The sequence below is a fragment of the Cibotium barometz genome, chromosome 23, assembly GCF_041138505.1.
Source record: "Cibotium barometz isolate CiBa-2024 chromosome 23, ASM4113850v1, whole genome shotgun sequence".
Classification (NCBI taxonomy): domain Eukaryota; kingdom Viridiplantae; phylum Streptophyta; class Polypodiopsida; order Cyatheales; family Cibotiaceae; genus Cibotium; species Cibotium barometz.
The window spans coordinates 37,468,444-37,485,489 of NC_141068.1; the positions used below are offsets into that span (position 1 = coordinate 37,468,444).

At 37.6% G+C, this 17,046-nt stretch overlaps 1 protein-coding gene across 1 annotated transcript; it reads left to right on the forward strand.

Moving 5' to 3' along the window:
* The first annotated feature begins 4,901 nt into the window (after nucleotides 1-4,901).
* Nucleotides 4,902-9,123, forward strand: LOC147625905 (putative WRKY transcription factor 27). The gene is made up of 2 exons (XM_086817862.1): nucleotides 4,902-5,358; nucleotides 6,813-9,123. The coding sequence occupies exons 1-2, from the start codon at nucleotides 4,937-4,939 to the stop codon at nucleotides 7,165-7,167; spliced, it is 777 nt and encodes a 258-aa protein (XP_086673988.1). The 5' UTR covers nucleotides 4,902-4,936; the 3' UTR covers nucleotides 7,168-9,123.
* The last annotated feature ends 7,923 nt before the right edge of the window (nucleotides 9,124-17,046 follow it).

A 17,046-nucleotide genomic window follows, 5' to 3' on the forward strand; every position in this document is an offset into this window, starting at 1 on the left:
TTCCTAGTAGGTAATGTCCACAACTTTAAGGCATAGACTACTGAAAGTAATTCCAGGTCGTGGACAGCATAATTCTTGTCATGCGTTTGGAGCTTTCGGGATTCATAGGCCACTGCATGACCTTCGTGCATGAGTACACCTCCCAAGGCAAAACCACTTGCATCAGTTACTACCTCAAAGGGTAGAGAGAAATTTGTAGCTTCAGAATGGGACTGGTTACCAAGGCGATCTTCAGCTTATCTTCAAAAAGCACTCTGGCGGCACACCTGGCAGACCATTGAAATCTCTTACATTCATGAAAGGGAAAGAGAATGTTGTGTACATAAAGATTGGATTTTAGATATCCAAGAAGAGTACCTATTGGATGAGGAAGTGGTGCCAATGTAGCAAAAATTAAAGCAAGCCTCCTAGGATGATTTCCTACATTTTGAACTTCATAATGGACTTATCTACTACATAGGAAAAGTCCACCTTGTTCCTACATCAAGCTACAAGAAGAGAGTGTTAGAAGAGATGTGTTGTTCTACATTATTGGGGCACATGGGGATGTTTAAAACCTTCAAGAAGGTCCGGAGGAGTTTTTCTTGGAAAGGAATGTGAAAAGATGTGTATATTTTTGTGACAAGTTGCTTGCCTTGTCAACAAAACAAGGATCCAACACATAAGCCCGGTGGCTTGCTTCAACCTTTGCCTATTCCCGATGGCAAATGGACACACATCTCTATGGATTTTATCACATGGATTCCTCATACAAGGAGGGTATGGAACATTATATATGTGGTGGTAGACTTCTTGACAAAAGCCACATATTTTATTCCTTCCAAGGTCAAATGTTCAACATCTATGGTTGCAAAACATTTTGTGGATAATGTGTTCAAGTTGCATGGAGTGCCATAACAAATTGTTAGTGACCGAGATATGAAGTTTATGAGTTCATTTTGGAGGACATTGTTTAAGATCATGGGGAATCTTGACACCTAGCACCACCTATCACCCCGAAACCCATGGACAAACCAAGAGGGTGAACAAGTGGGTGGAAACTTACTAAAGGCATTATTGACATAATACGCAAGGTGTTTGGGATGAGTAGTTTCTGCTTGGCGAGATAGCTCACGCATCATGAGAGCATTGGAATGCCACCTTTTGAGGCACACTATGGGTACAAAGTGAATATTCCAAGATGGTTCAAAAGCAACAAGGGGTGATTCGTAATGCAAAAGAGGAGATGGAATAGCTGGATACACTCTTGCAACAATGCAAAGCTAATATGAAGCAAGCTCAAGAAAGAATGAAACATTATGTTAATGCTTATTATCCAATGCCATTAGAGTTGCTTATCAATTGGCACTTCCCTTAACCTCAAAGATTCATGATGTATTCCATGTGTCACATCTCAAATCTTATCTTGGGTTGGAGGTATTTGTGCAAGATGAATTACCTCTAGTAAATGAGGAGGGGATGATTGAGTATGTGCTACAAGAACTTTTGCGTACAAGAGAGAGAGTTCTTTGTAACCGTACATAGTGGAGTACTTGGTCAAATGGTAAGGGCTACCTAAGGCAGAATCTTCTTGGTACCTCGTCTCTACATTGGAAGGATTTGATTTTGGAAGACTAACGAGGGTCATGAATAGTGAATTAACTTGCTGAAAATTCTTGTAAATTCACTGTGGATAGCCCTACACCCTTAGAAATTGGATACATAATGATTGGAAGCTACTCAAGGTTTCCATGCCATTACGGGGTAGATGTTATGGCTTGTTTTGAGGGCTTATTTAGCAGTTCATAGACATATACATGGAATTTTGGTCTCCCATACATGGTGTCAATATGAGCTTCAAGTTTGACATGAGTCCATTGACATATACTCCATCCATGAGGATTGTAATTGTACATATCAATGGTTTCAAGGATGAAACCTTTTGGGTGGGGACGGTTTGTAACAAAGTGAAATCATCTCATATCAATAATAGGCACAAGGCCAATGGACGATGCCCATGGATAAAACTTATGATAGTGTGAAAGGGGTGGTCATGTATATGTGTCACATATGCCATATTTGGGGTACCTTTTGATCATCATCAAAAGGTACCTTTTGATCATCAATATACAATTCAATTACTCTCTCTTCTCTCTAAACTTAGGCTAACCAACCTAATGTAGGCTAATACAAAGCTAATCCAAGGCTAATCTAGATACTTCTTTCTTTCAAGAAGTCACAATTTGTAAAAGAGAGACCTTGGTGGTGTGTCCATGGATGCTCATATGCAAGATGATGGTTGGAGTAAACTTGAAGGTGGAAGCTCTTATAGACAATAATGTGTTCTAAGACTTTATGAGTCACTATATCCACACACCTTATTCTCACTCTTTATTAATTTTTTCTCACTCTCAAGGAGTTCAAATAAGTTGAAATAAGAGAAGACACAAAAGTTTACTTCAAGAGTATTATACTTATAAGAGTTAGAAACACTCTCGGAGGGAGCTCAATCTTCATGACACCAACCCTCATCAGATTTTCATAATCTCACTCCCATTCTCAAACAATGACTTCATTGTATACAATACACAAGATTCTCATATAAGGGTTAAAGAAATGTTAATGAATCATAAAGTAAGATTTTTTATGGATTCTGGTAATTATCATACTTTCATATCTCCTAAGATTACATAGCAATTGAATCTAAAATCAACATAAAACCTTAGAAATCATCTCATTGAGATTGTGGCTAGTGCTCAGAAGGTTATACAAGTGGACTTTTGGAGTTGGATTGTTGGAATCTATTGATTTTATATTGGATGTGTTGTCCTAAGGAGATTTTCATAGCCTAATTTTTGGACATTATGTACATGACACAATTATTGTTCATGAGAATAGGGTGTTAGTTATTGTCAAGCTAGAATTATAACTCTTAAGAAATATCACGGTAATGTTGGTTGTTTATTAAAAGATATGTAATGTAACACATATTTCAAGAATGAATCTAGCTAGAGGAATAAGTATGGGCTGCTAGACTATGTTAGTCATGGCTAAGGAAATCTAAGAAGAACATGGCTACACGACTATGTTAGTCATGGATAAGGAAATCCAATAAGAACAAGAAAACCCCCCATACGAGAAGAAATTCTTAGAGAAGTTTACAAATGTATTTCTTGATGATTTACTTACATTACCTCATTCTAGACCTTTAATTCAATCTGATTGAAATTATTTTAGGAGCCATTCAGCATATAAAAGCTTTACCAATTTAATGTTTAAGAATATGCTAAGTTAAAATTACAACTAGATGATATTATCCAGAAAATGATTATAAAGCCTAGCCGTTTTGCCTTGGGGTGCACCGATTTTATTTCATAAAAGGAAAGATGACACCTTTCATTTTTGTGTGAATTCATTATGGAAGATTAAAGAGAAAGACCATTAAGAATAAAATATCCTATACATCACATATAAGATCTCCTAAGTAAAATGGCTAAAAAAAAGTTTTTTACAAAACAAACCTTGGATCTAGCTATTGTCAGTAGATCAGGACTTAAAAACAAGGGGATATCTTCAAGACTAGTTTTAGGACTGGGTATGGTCACTACAATTTACGGTCTTGACTTTTTGCTTTGATGGGTGCCTTTAACTATACTTTGATGTCAGGTTTTCCACTACATTCAATTCCATGGGAATCTCATATAGTTGCTACCCATAGTAGAAATCTTATTTTATGTAAATGTTTTTTATTTTTTGGGTTGTGACTTTGTAGAACTACGGCTTACATGTAGCGAGAAATTGCTTAACCAATGACTTCATTGTATACAATACGCAAGACTCCCATATAATGGCTAAAGAAACGTTAATGAATCATAAACTAAGGTCTCTGATAGATTATGGCAATTGTGATACTACTTTCATATCTCCCAAGATTACATATAAATTGAATCTAAAATCAGCATCAAACCTTAGAAATCCTTGCATTGAGATTGTGGCTAGTTCTAAGAAGGGTTATATAGGTGGATTTTTGGAGTTGGAATGTTGGAATCTATTGATTTTATATTGGATGTGTTGTCCCAAGAAGATTTTCATAGCAAAAATTTTAAACATTTATACATGACACAATTATTGTTCATGAGCATACGGTGTTAGCTATTGTTAAGCTAGAAGTGTAACTCATGGTAATGTTGATTTTCTTAAAAGATATGTAATGCAACACATATTTCACGAATGAATCGAGTTAGAGGAACAAGGATAGGCTACAAGATTATGTTGGTCATGGCTAAGGAAATACAATAAGAACAAGAGCATTCCCCATATGAGAATAAACTATTAGAGAATTTTAAAAATGTATTTCTTGATGATTTACCTACATTACCTCATGCTAGACCTTGAAATCATGTGGTTGAAACTTTTTTATATGCCATCTAAAATTCATCATAGATATAGCTTGGAAAAACATTTTGAAGATATCGACGATGTTTACAAACACATGTATGTAGAAAGAGTTTGCGGAACCCGTGCTCACATAAGCTCCGTGTGTTTTTCTCGGCTGCAATTCATAGATCCCGGTCGGAATTGGACGTTAGGTTTAATAGTAAGGGATGAAATCTGTACGTGTTAGATATAAATCCCTGCATTTGTATGATTTTCTAGTGATTTTGGACTCTAAATCCCGGTTGAGCCTAAACGTTGCCTTTAATAAGGGTTGAAAAAAAAGCGTTGCCTTTAACTATAAGGGTTGAAAAAAAGAATCTATTGCTCAGCCGTCGGACCGTGTGGATCCGGCCTTATCTGAGGTACTGATTTGTCTTGCTAGTGGGTGGCCGGTCTGGAGTCTGGACATGTGAGCAGTGTTGACTTGTGAGGGCTTCCTTCTAGACACACAGGCCATGCAGCATGCATGTAGCCGCCTGTGGCAGTCTTCTGTCAGAGACTGAGAGCAGGTATTCGAATAATGGATCGTCAGGAAGAGTTGACCTGTGAAGACGAGCTTAGGAGGGTGGTGGCACGGGGCTTGGAGCTGGCAGGAAACCTGCAAGAAAAGGTGGAATCAGTGCCCACGGGCAGCCTGCTGGGCGATGATGACCGAATCCAGATGCGGTCCGTTTTACTCCAGGGCTCGCTTGAGATTGTGGAGCATATGAACCGCTTTATCGAGCTGTTAAAGAGTAGTAGTACTTCGGTATTAGGGGACCAGAGTCATGAGAACTTGCAAGGTGCAGCACTAGGCTCTGCCAGCAGTCGATTAGTTCGGAAGCGTAGGAAACCTGTGTGGAAGCAGACTGTGCGCATTCCAGTGGGCTACACAGAGCACTTGGACCGCTATATTTGGCGGAAGTATGGCGAAAAGAACATCCAGGGCATCAAATACAAGAGGTAAGTAAATATGGTGAATATATATTGTTCGAATCTCATGCAAACAGCTGCTCGCCATGGTCTGCACATTTATCTAAGATTTTAAGTGGATTTTTCAATAGTTCTGATTCGTAAATCTCGCCTATAATTTTACAGTAGTTCTGTTATGCAGTGGGCTATCTAAAGAGATATAAGCAAATAGCGCCCCACATACATCTCATTGCATACAACATATGCATAGACGCATGCATGGAGCTTCTTTACATAGAGCCATATACAAATTTATTTACATGGAGCTCATACAAAGAGAATTAAGGGAAGATCTAGGCAAAGCTCTATGCCGGGATGTAATGCATAAGCTCGACATAGAGAGGTATGTGCAAAGAGCTATTATATATAAGATCTATGCATACTTGCATAAGCTGCTCGACTCTATGCATGATAGCATACATCATATGCATAATAGATTTTGTATCAGCTCTATGCATATTATGCATAAGTTGAGTTCTATGCATAGGGCTTACACGAGATCTATCTTAGTGATTTTGCTATCCTTTTTTTTACATGAAGATGTGGTTTTTTGTTTTGTTTTCTAGGGATCTTCAAAACTACTTCGTAGTTGATATTATAAAAATAATAATATTTCTTTTACACAAAGGTAGGTAGAAAAACTATTTTATTACGAGTTTAACCAAGGTAGGTAGGTAGAAAAACTATTTTGTACCGTGCTCAACACATTAGCCCTTTTTTTCTTGAGGTAAGACTAATCGCTCTATCCTCATTTTTTAAATATTTTCATGCTTATCTTACACCCTTGAAACATATTATTTTTAATTAGGATTTATGCTTGCGTAGAGGTTCTTATTCTTGGGCACACATAGACCTAGAGTCTTGCATATAGCTCTAATGCCTTAAATAAAGCTCTTGATGCATGCATTACATCTCTCGTGCAAACTTATCCCTTACATAAGAGAGATTTTCATGCATGCATCAAGAGCTCTAATGCATTAGATTTGTTATGCAAACTTATCCTTACATAAGAGAGAACTTAATGCATTCATCAAGAGCTCCAATGCATAAAAGCTCTCTAATGCATGCATGAGATTTTCATGCATCCAAAAGAGATGATCTCTTTCTCTACAATAGCTCTTATGCACTAAGATATATCTATCAGTACAATAGCTCTTATGCAATAAGAGACCTTATCTATCAGTACAATAGCTCTTATGCAATAAGAGACCTTATGCTTTATCGAGCTGTTAAAGAGTAGTAGTACTTTGGGACCAGAGTAATGGCCAGTTGCAGGTGAAAAAGAACATCCAGGGCATCAAATACAAGAGGTAAGTAAATATGGTGAATATATATTGCTCGAATCTCATGCGAACAGCTGCTAGCCATGGTCTGCACATTTATCTAGGATTTTAAGTGGATTTTTCAATAGTTCTGATTCCTAAATCTTGCCTATAATTTTGCAGGAGCTACTTCAGATGCGCTGACAAAGGCTGCCTGGCCTTGAAGCAGGTGCAAAAATGCGAGGATGGTGAAGGTTTCGACGTCACGTACATCGACGCGCACACGTGCGCCCAAAGCATTCACATGCAGGAGCTCAACTTAGCATCTTTCCCATTGATTCATAATAATATTAATAATAATCAGAGAGGAGTACCTCAGTCCCTCCCCCTCGCTGACCACATTTTTAATCAACTGTCTGCATTGCCTTTGCTCAATATTTCCGGCCCTCCTCTTCAACATTTATATGCCGTGCCCACCACCTCTTCGACATTTATACCACCCATAATTGATCCCTATATTAGCAACACATGTAATTGATCCCCGATAGCACCACCACCTGATCGTGCCTCCTGCACAATTTGTAACCAGCAATTATACTAATCTGTTGACGAAGAGGACGAGCAACGCCAGCTCTTCATTTCTCAAACGCTGTGTGGGGCTAATTCCTCCCCCTCACGTCTTCGCATTTTTCTAGAGCTTCTTGCTGCATCCCTACGAATCTGATCTGTTTGTGCACCCTCACATGTTCCCCAAGCATCTCGGTTTGTGTACATGTACACATTTTCTGTCTAGGTGGCTGGGTGTGCGCGCTCTTTGGTTTGGGGTATTGAGGCGTTTTGTTCAGCTATCTAGCCACCGGTGACATCGCATATAGTATTGAGCTAGGCTACCATAAGCCTTGAATGACACTGATTTTATCATGCTACATTTGAATTTGTATAGCCAACATTGTTATTAACAAAGATTAAATATGAGAACTGTCATTAGCTAGGGCCTTAGTGAGCCCACTAGGCTAGTGATATTTTAAGTACATTTTTAATTTAAAATAGCTTAGCAATGCTTCTTGTGAGAAACGGTGGCGTTGTAAATGTTGTGAAGTGACCGTGGTATAGATGCTTGTTGCAACCTGGATTCCGGTCAAGAATAATCTCTTATGTCAAGTCATTCGAATATTTTATTCGCAGGCTTCCGTTCTCTAGTTTCCTTCGTTGCACGCATTTATGGAGGCCAACAACAATCTCAGCATCAGCAACAACAAATGGATGCTACACACTACAAGACCATCATCTTTATTGTTGGTCCTGTGTCCTCGTGAAACCAAGGCACACGACGGTGAAACCATCATTTCTATTTGTTTTGGTTATTGTTTCTACTATGTGTTTCTTACTAGAGAATACTTATTATTTGATTTGTTTTGTAGTTTCTTGTCCTCTCAAGATCCTTGTCATAAGTTTACTAGGATTTATATGTTTCGTTGTGTATGCTTAATCTTGTTTTTTAAAATTTTACTTTGTTTTTCTTTTGTTTATATGGATATAGATGAGCTTTACGCATGCATGTAACTATGTGTATCTATGTTATGCATAAGAGCTATATATTGTACAGCTGGTCGTCTGTCCTCTAGTGAAACTATCATTTCTATTTGTTTTGGAAAATGGTTCTACTGTGTGTTTCTTACTAGAGAACACTTATTATTTGATTTATTTTGTAGCTTCTTGTCCTCCAAAAGATCCTTGTGGTAAGTTTACTATGATTTATATGTTTCTTTTTGTATGGTTAATCCTATTTTTTAAATTTATTTTGTTTTTCTTTTGTTTATATGGATATTGATGAGCTCTACGCGTAGAGCTCTCTCTACCTATCTATGTTATGCATAAGAGCTATATATGGTATAGCTTATTCATAGATGTGCATAGATGAATATAGACGATCTTTATGCACATGCATATATTTTTTCTTTCTTTCTATTTTTGTTCTTTTTCTATAAATATAGATGAGCTTTATGCATAGAGCTACGCATACACATAAGAGCGCCTACATGCATATAGCTTATTCATAGAGCTATGCATAAGATGTATATATATATATATATATATATATATATATATATGTGCACAAGATATCTACTAGCATAGAGCTAGTATGCGTAATATACATAATAGCTCTATGCATAAGCCTCATGCATGCAGTTTTATGCATAAGGCATATACATAGAGCTCTATGCTATGCAGTGGGCTATCTAAAGAGATATATGCAAATAGCGTCCCACATACATCTCATTTCATATGCATAGACACATGCATGGGGCTCTTTTCATAGAGCCATATACAAATTTATATACATGGAGCTCATACAAAGAGAATTAAGGGAAGATCTAGGCATAGCTCTATGCCTAGATGTAATGCATAAGCTCAACACATATAGCGTAATGCATAGAGAGGTATGTGCAAAGAGCTATTATATATAAGATCTATGCATATTTGCATAAGCTGCTCGACTCTATGCATGATATCATACATCATATGCATAATAGATTTTGTATCAGCTCTATGCATATTATGCATAAGTTGACTTCTATGCATAGGGCTTACACGCGATCTATCTTAGTGATTTTGCTATCCTTTTTTTTACATACAGATGTGGTTTTTTGTTTTGTTTTCGAGGGATCTTCAAAAATGCTTTGGGATTTGGTTAGTTGATATTTAAAAAATAATAATATTTCTTTTACACAGAGGTAGGTAGAAAAACTATTTTATTACGAGTTTAAACAAGTTTGATTTCTCTCCCTTTATGTGATTGCTTGCACGGTGCTCAACACACTAGCCCCTTTTTTTTTGAGGTGAGACTAATTGCTCTACCCTCATTTTTAAAATATTTTTATGCTTATCTTACATCCTTGAGACATACTATTTTTAATTAGGATTTATGTAGTTTATGTTTGCATAGAGGTTCTTATTCTTGGGCATACATAGAGCTAGAGTCTTGCTAGCTCTAATGCTTTCAATAAAGCTCTTGATGCATGCATTAGATCTCTTATGCAAACTTATCCCTTACATAAGAGAGCTCTTCATGCATACATCAAGAGCTCTAATGCATTAGATCTGTCATGCAAAGTTATCCTTACATAAGAGAGACCTTAATGCATTCATCAAGAGCTCCAATGCATAAAAGCTCTCTAATGCATGCATGAGATTTCTATGCATCCAAAAGAGATGATCTTTCTCTATAATATCTCTTATGCACTAAGATTTCTCTATCAGTACAATAGCTCTTAGGCAATAAGAGAGCTTATGTGTCAACTAAGAGATTGATATGCATGCATAGGATCTACATGCATAGGATCTACATGCATGCCTAATAGCTATATATCCATTACTTGTGTTCTTTTTTCTTTTGTAGGTCTTCTTTGAAAGAGATCAATCTATTACCCTATGTTATCATACAATATAAATCACTATGGTATTAGTTTTATATTAATTCCACTAACTTACCCACTTGGGAGTATGTTTAATTAGTAATTCAAGCATTTTATGCTATCATGGAGCTTTTAATAATGCAGACATATATGTCTACCACATGTAGTAAAACTCTTTTGCATTCTTGCATTATCTATACTTAAGAGGGCCCTCAATGCATGTACTAAGGGCTCTAATGCATGTATAGAATCTCTCTAATGCATGCATAAGAGCATGTGCATGTATAAGAGCTATAATGAGAATGCCAATCATTGGAGTGCAAGCATAAGGATCTCTTATCCTTTGAGGTATCCCCTCTAATGTTGCATAAGAGCATTAGAGAACTCTATTGCCTACAGTGGCCACTTCGAGCTGTGAATCCGAGTACAAAGCAGCTTTTACAGCTACAATTGAGTGTGTGTGGCTCAGATGTCTGATGGGCTGATTTGGACAGTATTGGACAGTCGTCTAGCACTATGATTTTCACTCACAGCACCTCCTAAGCACATATATACTTTTGCTATATGTGCATGCATAAAAAGGAATAAAAAAGCAATAAGGATACTCTAAAGAGCAATGTGTGTATATGCTTGTAGAAAAGATTTAGCTCATGTATGTGCATAAGATTATGCTTGTGCATAAACATACATAGCCTCATAAGCACATACATACATACGCTTATACTTATGCTATATGTGCAAAAGCATAAAAAGTAATACAAATCAATCATAGCCTCATAAGCCAATACATACATAAGCTTATGCTGATGTTATATGTGAATGTATAGAAAACAATACATGTACTTCAATATGCATGAAAAATTTAATAAACCAAAAAATTTACATGAAAAGAGGACTTACGATCATTTAGGTCGAAGCTTCTTCTTTCAGTGCTCCTCTATAGCCACAAGTTACAACTTTGCCTTTGCCACTTGTTGGAGGTGCATCTCTGACTCTTTCTGATTCTCGTATGGTCAACGGAGCTTCCCTTGTGATTGGCCTCTCTCTCATCATCATGTCTATTGATGCTTGAATCTCTTCGATAGTGGCATCATGCATAGTTGTCAATGAATCTTTGAATGTGTCCCCATCAAACCCTAAGTCTTGCAAGATTTGGGTCAGAAGAACAAGCAAAAGTTTCTTTCTTGGGTCCATGTGAGAAAGAGTATTGGCAAAAGAATATGCGAAAGAGAAGGGAGACAAACTCTTGGCAAGAAAGAGGGAGACCCTAGGCAAATAAGATATTTGGTGGGCTCTTTTGGGTGGGTTTTTTTCATGAAATGAGCAACGTTCAACGTCAAAATTACAAAAATTTGAAGTGACTTTAAACGTCACTATTTTGAGTGACATTTAAAGTCACTAAAATTTGAAAAAATAAATCTACATGTAATAAAAAATTTGATGTTAAATGTCACTGAACTTTAGTGACGTAAAACATCACAAAAAGGAAAAAAATTGAATCTCTTATAGTTTGCTGAAAAAGCACTTTGCCAGTGATGTTATTAGTGATGTAAATAGTATGATGTTAAATGCCAGTAAAAATGTCATTTTGTCTTGACGTTTACATCTCCCGTCATATGGAGAAACAAATTCCGAGATTCTTTTGTTATTTGAGTACATGGTTGGGTGTGATGTTAGGAAAGCGATGTTAAGCATTGCGTTTTCTTGTAGTGATTGCATGCTACTTACCGCTCGACTGATGGAATCATGAGGATCATAGTAGCTGATTCACTGGCATGGCAACATGCGGAGCATCAATGGCCAGAGTTTAAAGATGAGCCTCATCACTTACATCTTGGCTTGGGCATGGATGGTGTTAACCCATTTGGGTTCAAGTCCACATCACGGTCTACTTAAAGAGCATGGACGTCTAAAAGGAGACTTCTCTAAAATGTATGCAAAATTTAATCTAGACAATTATTGATAAAACTCCTATATGTTACAACATGATGGAAAATTATTGTTTTTTTTCAACATCGGTATAAGCCTCCATATAAGAATCTATATAAGTGCTAATATAAGAATTGTTATAATTGCCGATATACACTTGTATCAATGTTACATAAAGTGACAAAAAAATACAACCAATAAATACTTCAATATCCATGTAATGTTACAGTGCATATGTATAAGTATTAAGAAATAAACCTAATACATAGGGCTTACACATTAGGCCCAATGCGTTGGGTCTTATGTCTTCTTCTACTAGTAATTTATGAGCTTATTTTTAATCTTGTATCCTTTTCTCTCATTAAAACACGTGTGTTTTTTCATGTACTTTTATATACCATAATACATACATACATACATCTCTATATCTCTCTATATATGTCTATGTATGTATGTGTGTATGTATATATTCATACATACATGCAATAAAATGTTTCCTATGCAAGTAGGAGTAGTAGACAAGAGATTTAATGCATGCATAAATGGGTTTAATGTATGCATAAGAGCTAAATACACGCACAAATCTATGCGTGTATAAGAGCTCTAATAAAAAATTTATGTAAGCATAAAATGCACAAAAAAAATCTCACAAAAAGAGGTTTTGGCATTAGTATAAAAATGAGAATGTGGTGATGCTTACCTCACAAAACAAGAGGGTGTCATGGCTTTATCTCTATGAAGGAACACTTATAAAAGAAAACATTAAAAGAACAAATCAAGAAATATGCATGATATAGCTATTAGGCTTGCATAAAGCTCTAACATATGCATAGAGCTATTAGGCATACAACTTTTATGTAGCATTCCTGAAGATATCTCAATGAAATAGAGTTCTCTAATGCTCTTATGCAACATTAGAGGGGATATCTCAAATCATAAGAGATCCTTATGCATGCACTCCAACTATTGGCATCCATATTATAGCTCTTATACATGTGCATGCTCTTATGCATGCATTAAAGAGCATCTATACATGCATTAGAGACCTTAGTACATGCATTAAGGGCCCTCCTAAGTATAGATAATGCAAGCATGCATAAGAGTTTTACTACATGTGGTAGAGATATATGTCTGCATTAAAAGCTCCATGAGAGCATAAAGTGCTTGAACTACTAATTAAACATACTCCCAATGGGTAAGTGAGTGCAACTAATACAAAACTAATACGATACTGATTTATACCGTATGATAAGATAGAGTCATATATTGATCTCTTTCAAGGAAGACCTACAAAAAAAAAAGGAACACTAGTAATGGATATATAGCTATTAGGCATGCATATAGATCTCTTAGTTTGACACATAAGGTCACTTATTGCATAAGAGCTACTGTAGTGATAGATATATCTTAGTGCATAAGAGCTATTGTAGAGAAAGAGATCATCTCTTTTGGATGCATAAAAATCTCATGCATGCATTAGAGAGCTTTTATGCCTTGGAGCTCTTGATGAATGCATTAAGTTCTCTCTTATGTAAGGATAAGTTTGCTTATGCATTAGAGCTCTTGATGCATGCATGAAAATCTCTCTTAAGTAAGGGATAAGTTTGCATGAGAGATGTAATGCATGCATCAAGAGCTTTATTTAAGGCATTAGAGCTATATGCAAGACTCTAGCTCTATGTTTGCCCAAGAAAAAGAACCTCTATGCAAACATAAACTGCATCAATCCTAATTAAAAATAATATGTTTCAAGGGTGTAAGATCAGCATGAAAATATTTAAAAAATGAGGATAGAGCGATTAGTCTTACCTCAAGAAAAAAGGGCCTAATGTGTTGAGCACCATGCAAGCAATCACATAAAGGGAGAGAAATCAAACTTGGTTAAACTCGTAATAAAATAGTTTTTCTACCTACCTTTGTGTAAAAGAAATATTATTATTTTTAAAATATCAACTAACCAAATCCCGAAGTAGTTTTGAAGATCCCTAGAAAACAAAACAAAAAACCACATCTTCATGTAAAAAAAAGGATAGCAAAATCACTAAGATAGATCTCGTGTGTGTAAGCCCTATGCATAGAACTCAACTTATGCATAATATGCATAGAGCTGATACAAAATCTATTATGCATATGATGTATGCGATCATGCATAGAGTTGAGCAGCTTATGCAAATATGCATAGATCTTATATATAATAGCTCTTTGCACATACCTCTCTATGCATTTCGTTGTATGTGTCGAGCTTATGCATTACATCCATGCATGGAGCCTTGCCTAGATCTTCCCTTAATTCTCTTTGTATGAGCTCCATGTATATAAATTTGTATATGGCTCTATGTAAAGAGCTCCATGCATGTGTCTATGCATATGTTGTATGCAATGAGATGTATGTGGGGCACTATTTGCATATATCTCTTTAGATAGCCCACTGCATAGCATAGAGCTCTATGCATATGCCTTATGCATAAAACTGTATGCATGAGGCTTATGCATAGAGAAGCATTGCTAAGCTATTTTAAATTAAAAATGTACTTAAAATATCACTAGCCTAGTGGGCTCACTAAGGCCCTAGCTAATGACAGTTCTCATATTTAATCTTTGTGAATAACAATGTTGGCTATACAAATTCAAATGTAGCATGATAAAACCAGTGTCATTCAAGGCTTCTGGTAGCCTAGCTCAATACTATATGCGATGTCTAGATAGCTGAACAAACCCCCTCAATACCCCAAACCAAAGAGCGCGCACACCCAGCCACCTAGACAGAAAATGTGTACATGTACACAAACCGAGATGCTTGGGGAACATATGAGGGATGCAGCAAGAAGCTCTCGAAAAATGTGAAGACGTGAGGGGGAGGAATTATCCCCACAAAACGTTTGAGTCTAGGAAAACATATGTAAACTTAGTACTAAGTAGAGTAATATTACATTAATTAGGCGTGTCGTGTCTAGTTCATTAGACGCCTCCTTCGAGGGACGCAAAAGGATTCACAAACGGGCATGGGATTAAGCTTGTATGCTTCACATGTATTGTTTCTGCTGTAGTAGGCACTAGAGTATTCTGATGATTAGAAATGAGAAATGAAGAGCTGGCGTTGGTCGTCGTCGTCAACAGATTAGTATAATTGCTGGTTACAAATTGTGCAGGAGGCACGATCAGGTGGTGGTGCGATCGGGGATCATTTATTGTGTTGCTAATATAGGGATCAATTACGGGTGGTATAAATGTTGAAGAGTGGGCGGCATATAAATGTTGAAGAGGTGGGCCGGAAATATTGAGCAAAGGCAATGCAGACAGTTGATTAAAAATGTGGTCAGAGAGGGGGAGGGCCTCAGGTACTCCTCTCTGATTATTGTTAATATTATTATGAATCAATGGGAAAGATGCTAAGTTGAGCTGCTGCATGTGAATGCTTTTGGCGCACGTGTGCGCGTCGATGTACGTGACGTCAAAACCTTCAGGGGTAACACCGTCCTCGCATTTTTGCACCTGCTTCAAGGCCAGGCAGCCTTTGTGAGCGCATCTGAAGTAGCTCCTGCAAAATTATAGGCAAGATTTAGGAATCAGAACTATTGAAAAATCAACTTAAAATCTTAGATAAATGTGCAGACCATGGCGAGCAGTTGTTTGCATGAGATTTGAACAATATATATTCACCATATTTACTTACCTCTTGTATTTGATGCCCTGGATGTTCTTTTCGCCATACTTCCGCCAAATATAGCGGTCCAAGTGCTCTGTGTAGCCCACTGGAACGCGCACAGTCTGCTTCCACACAGGTTTCCTACGCTTCCTAACTAATCGACTGCTGGCAGAGCCTAGTGCTGCACCTTGCAAGTTCTCATGACGAGCACCGGCTTCCAAATTCTCGACTACCACAATTTGCTTCTCGCAATTTTTCACCTGCAACTGGCCATTACTCTGGTCCCCTAATACCGAAGTACTACTACTCTTTAACAGCTCGATAAAGCGGTTCATATGCTCCACAATCTCAAGCGAGCCCTGGAGTAAAACGGACCGCATCTGGATTCGGTCATCATCGAGCAGGCTGCCCGTGGGCACTGATTCCACCTTTTCTTGCAGGCTTCCTGCCAGCTCCAAGCCCCGTGCCACCACCCGCCTAAGCTCGTCTTCACAGGTCAGCTCTTCCTGACGATCCATTATTCGAATACCTACTCTCAGTCTCTGACAGAAGACTGCCACAGGCGGCTACATGCACGCTGCATGGCCTGTGTGTCTAGAAGGAAGCCCTCACAAGTGCTCCACATGTCCAGAGACTCCAGACCGGCCACCCACTAGCAAGACAAATCAGTACCTCAGATAAGGCCGGATCCACACGGTCCGATGGCTGAGCAATAGATTGTTTTTTTCAACCCTTATAGTTAAAGGCAATGCTTTTTTTTCAACCCTTATTAAAGGCAACGTTTAGGCTCAACCGGGATTTAGAGTCCAAAATCACTAGAAATCATACACTAGAAATCATATAAATGCAGGGATTTATAACTAACACGTTGATGCCACGGAAGCGGTATAGCTGTATATGCCTTTATAGAGTGTCACACTTCTACACACCGATACAAACACACCCAGAACACCAGACCCAAGAGCATAAACAAAACTTTATTTTAGCACAAGTCTTCATCTCTACAAAGTTGGACATCTATTACATCCTCAGAACCATGTTCATCTAGTGCCCATTCACAATCACCCCACTCCAGCTCCAAATCACAATAAAACATGCCACTTCTCTTCCTGGCTTCTCCTGCCAACAAATACAACACACACACTGGCATTCTACACTTAGAGCCACTAATACAAACAAGAACAACCACCTCTCTCCTTTGTAGTAGCAGCAGCAACCCAATGAAGCAGTACCATCACACTTTGTGCTCAGAGGCGGCACTTTCAACAAAAAACTCGCTCTCTACTGCATCTCTGTGGTCGGCACCATCAAGCATCACCTGCTTGTCACCATCCTGTATTCGACCCTACCATGAGAAGAAGCCCATGCCTTAGCTCGCATCATGTACACTCTATCCATGTGTGTAGCCCTCTGTATCACCTGCTGG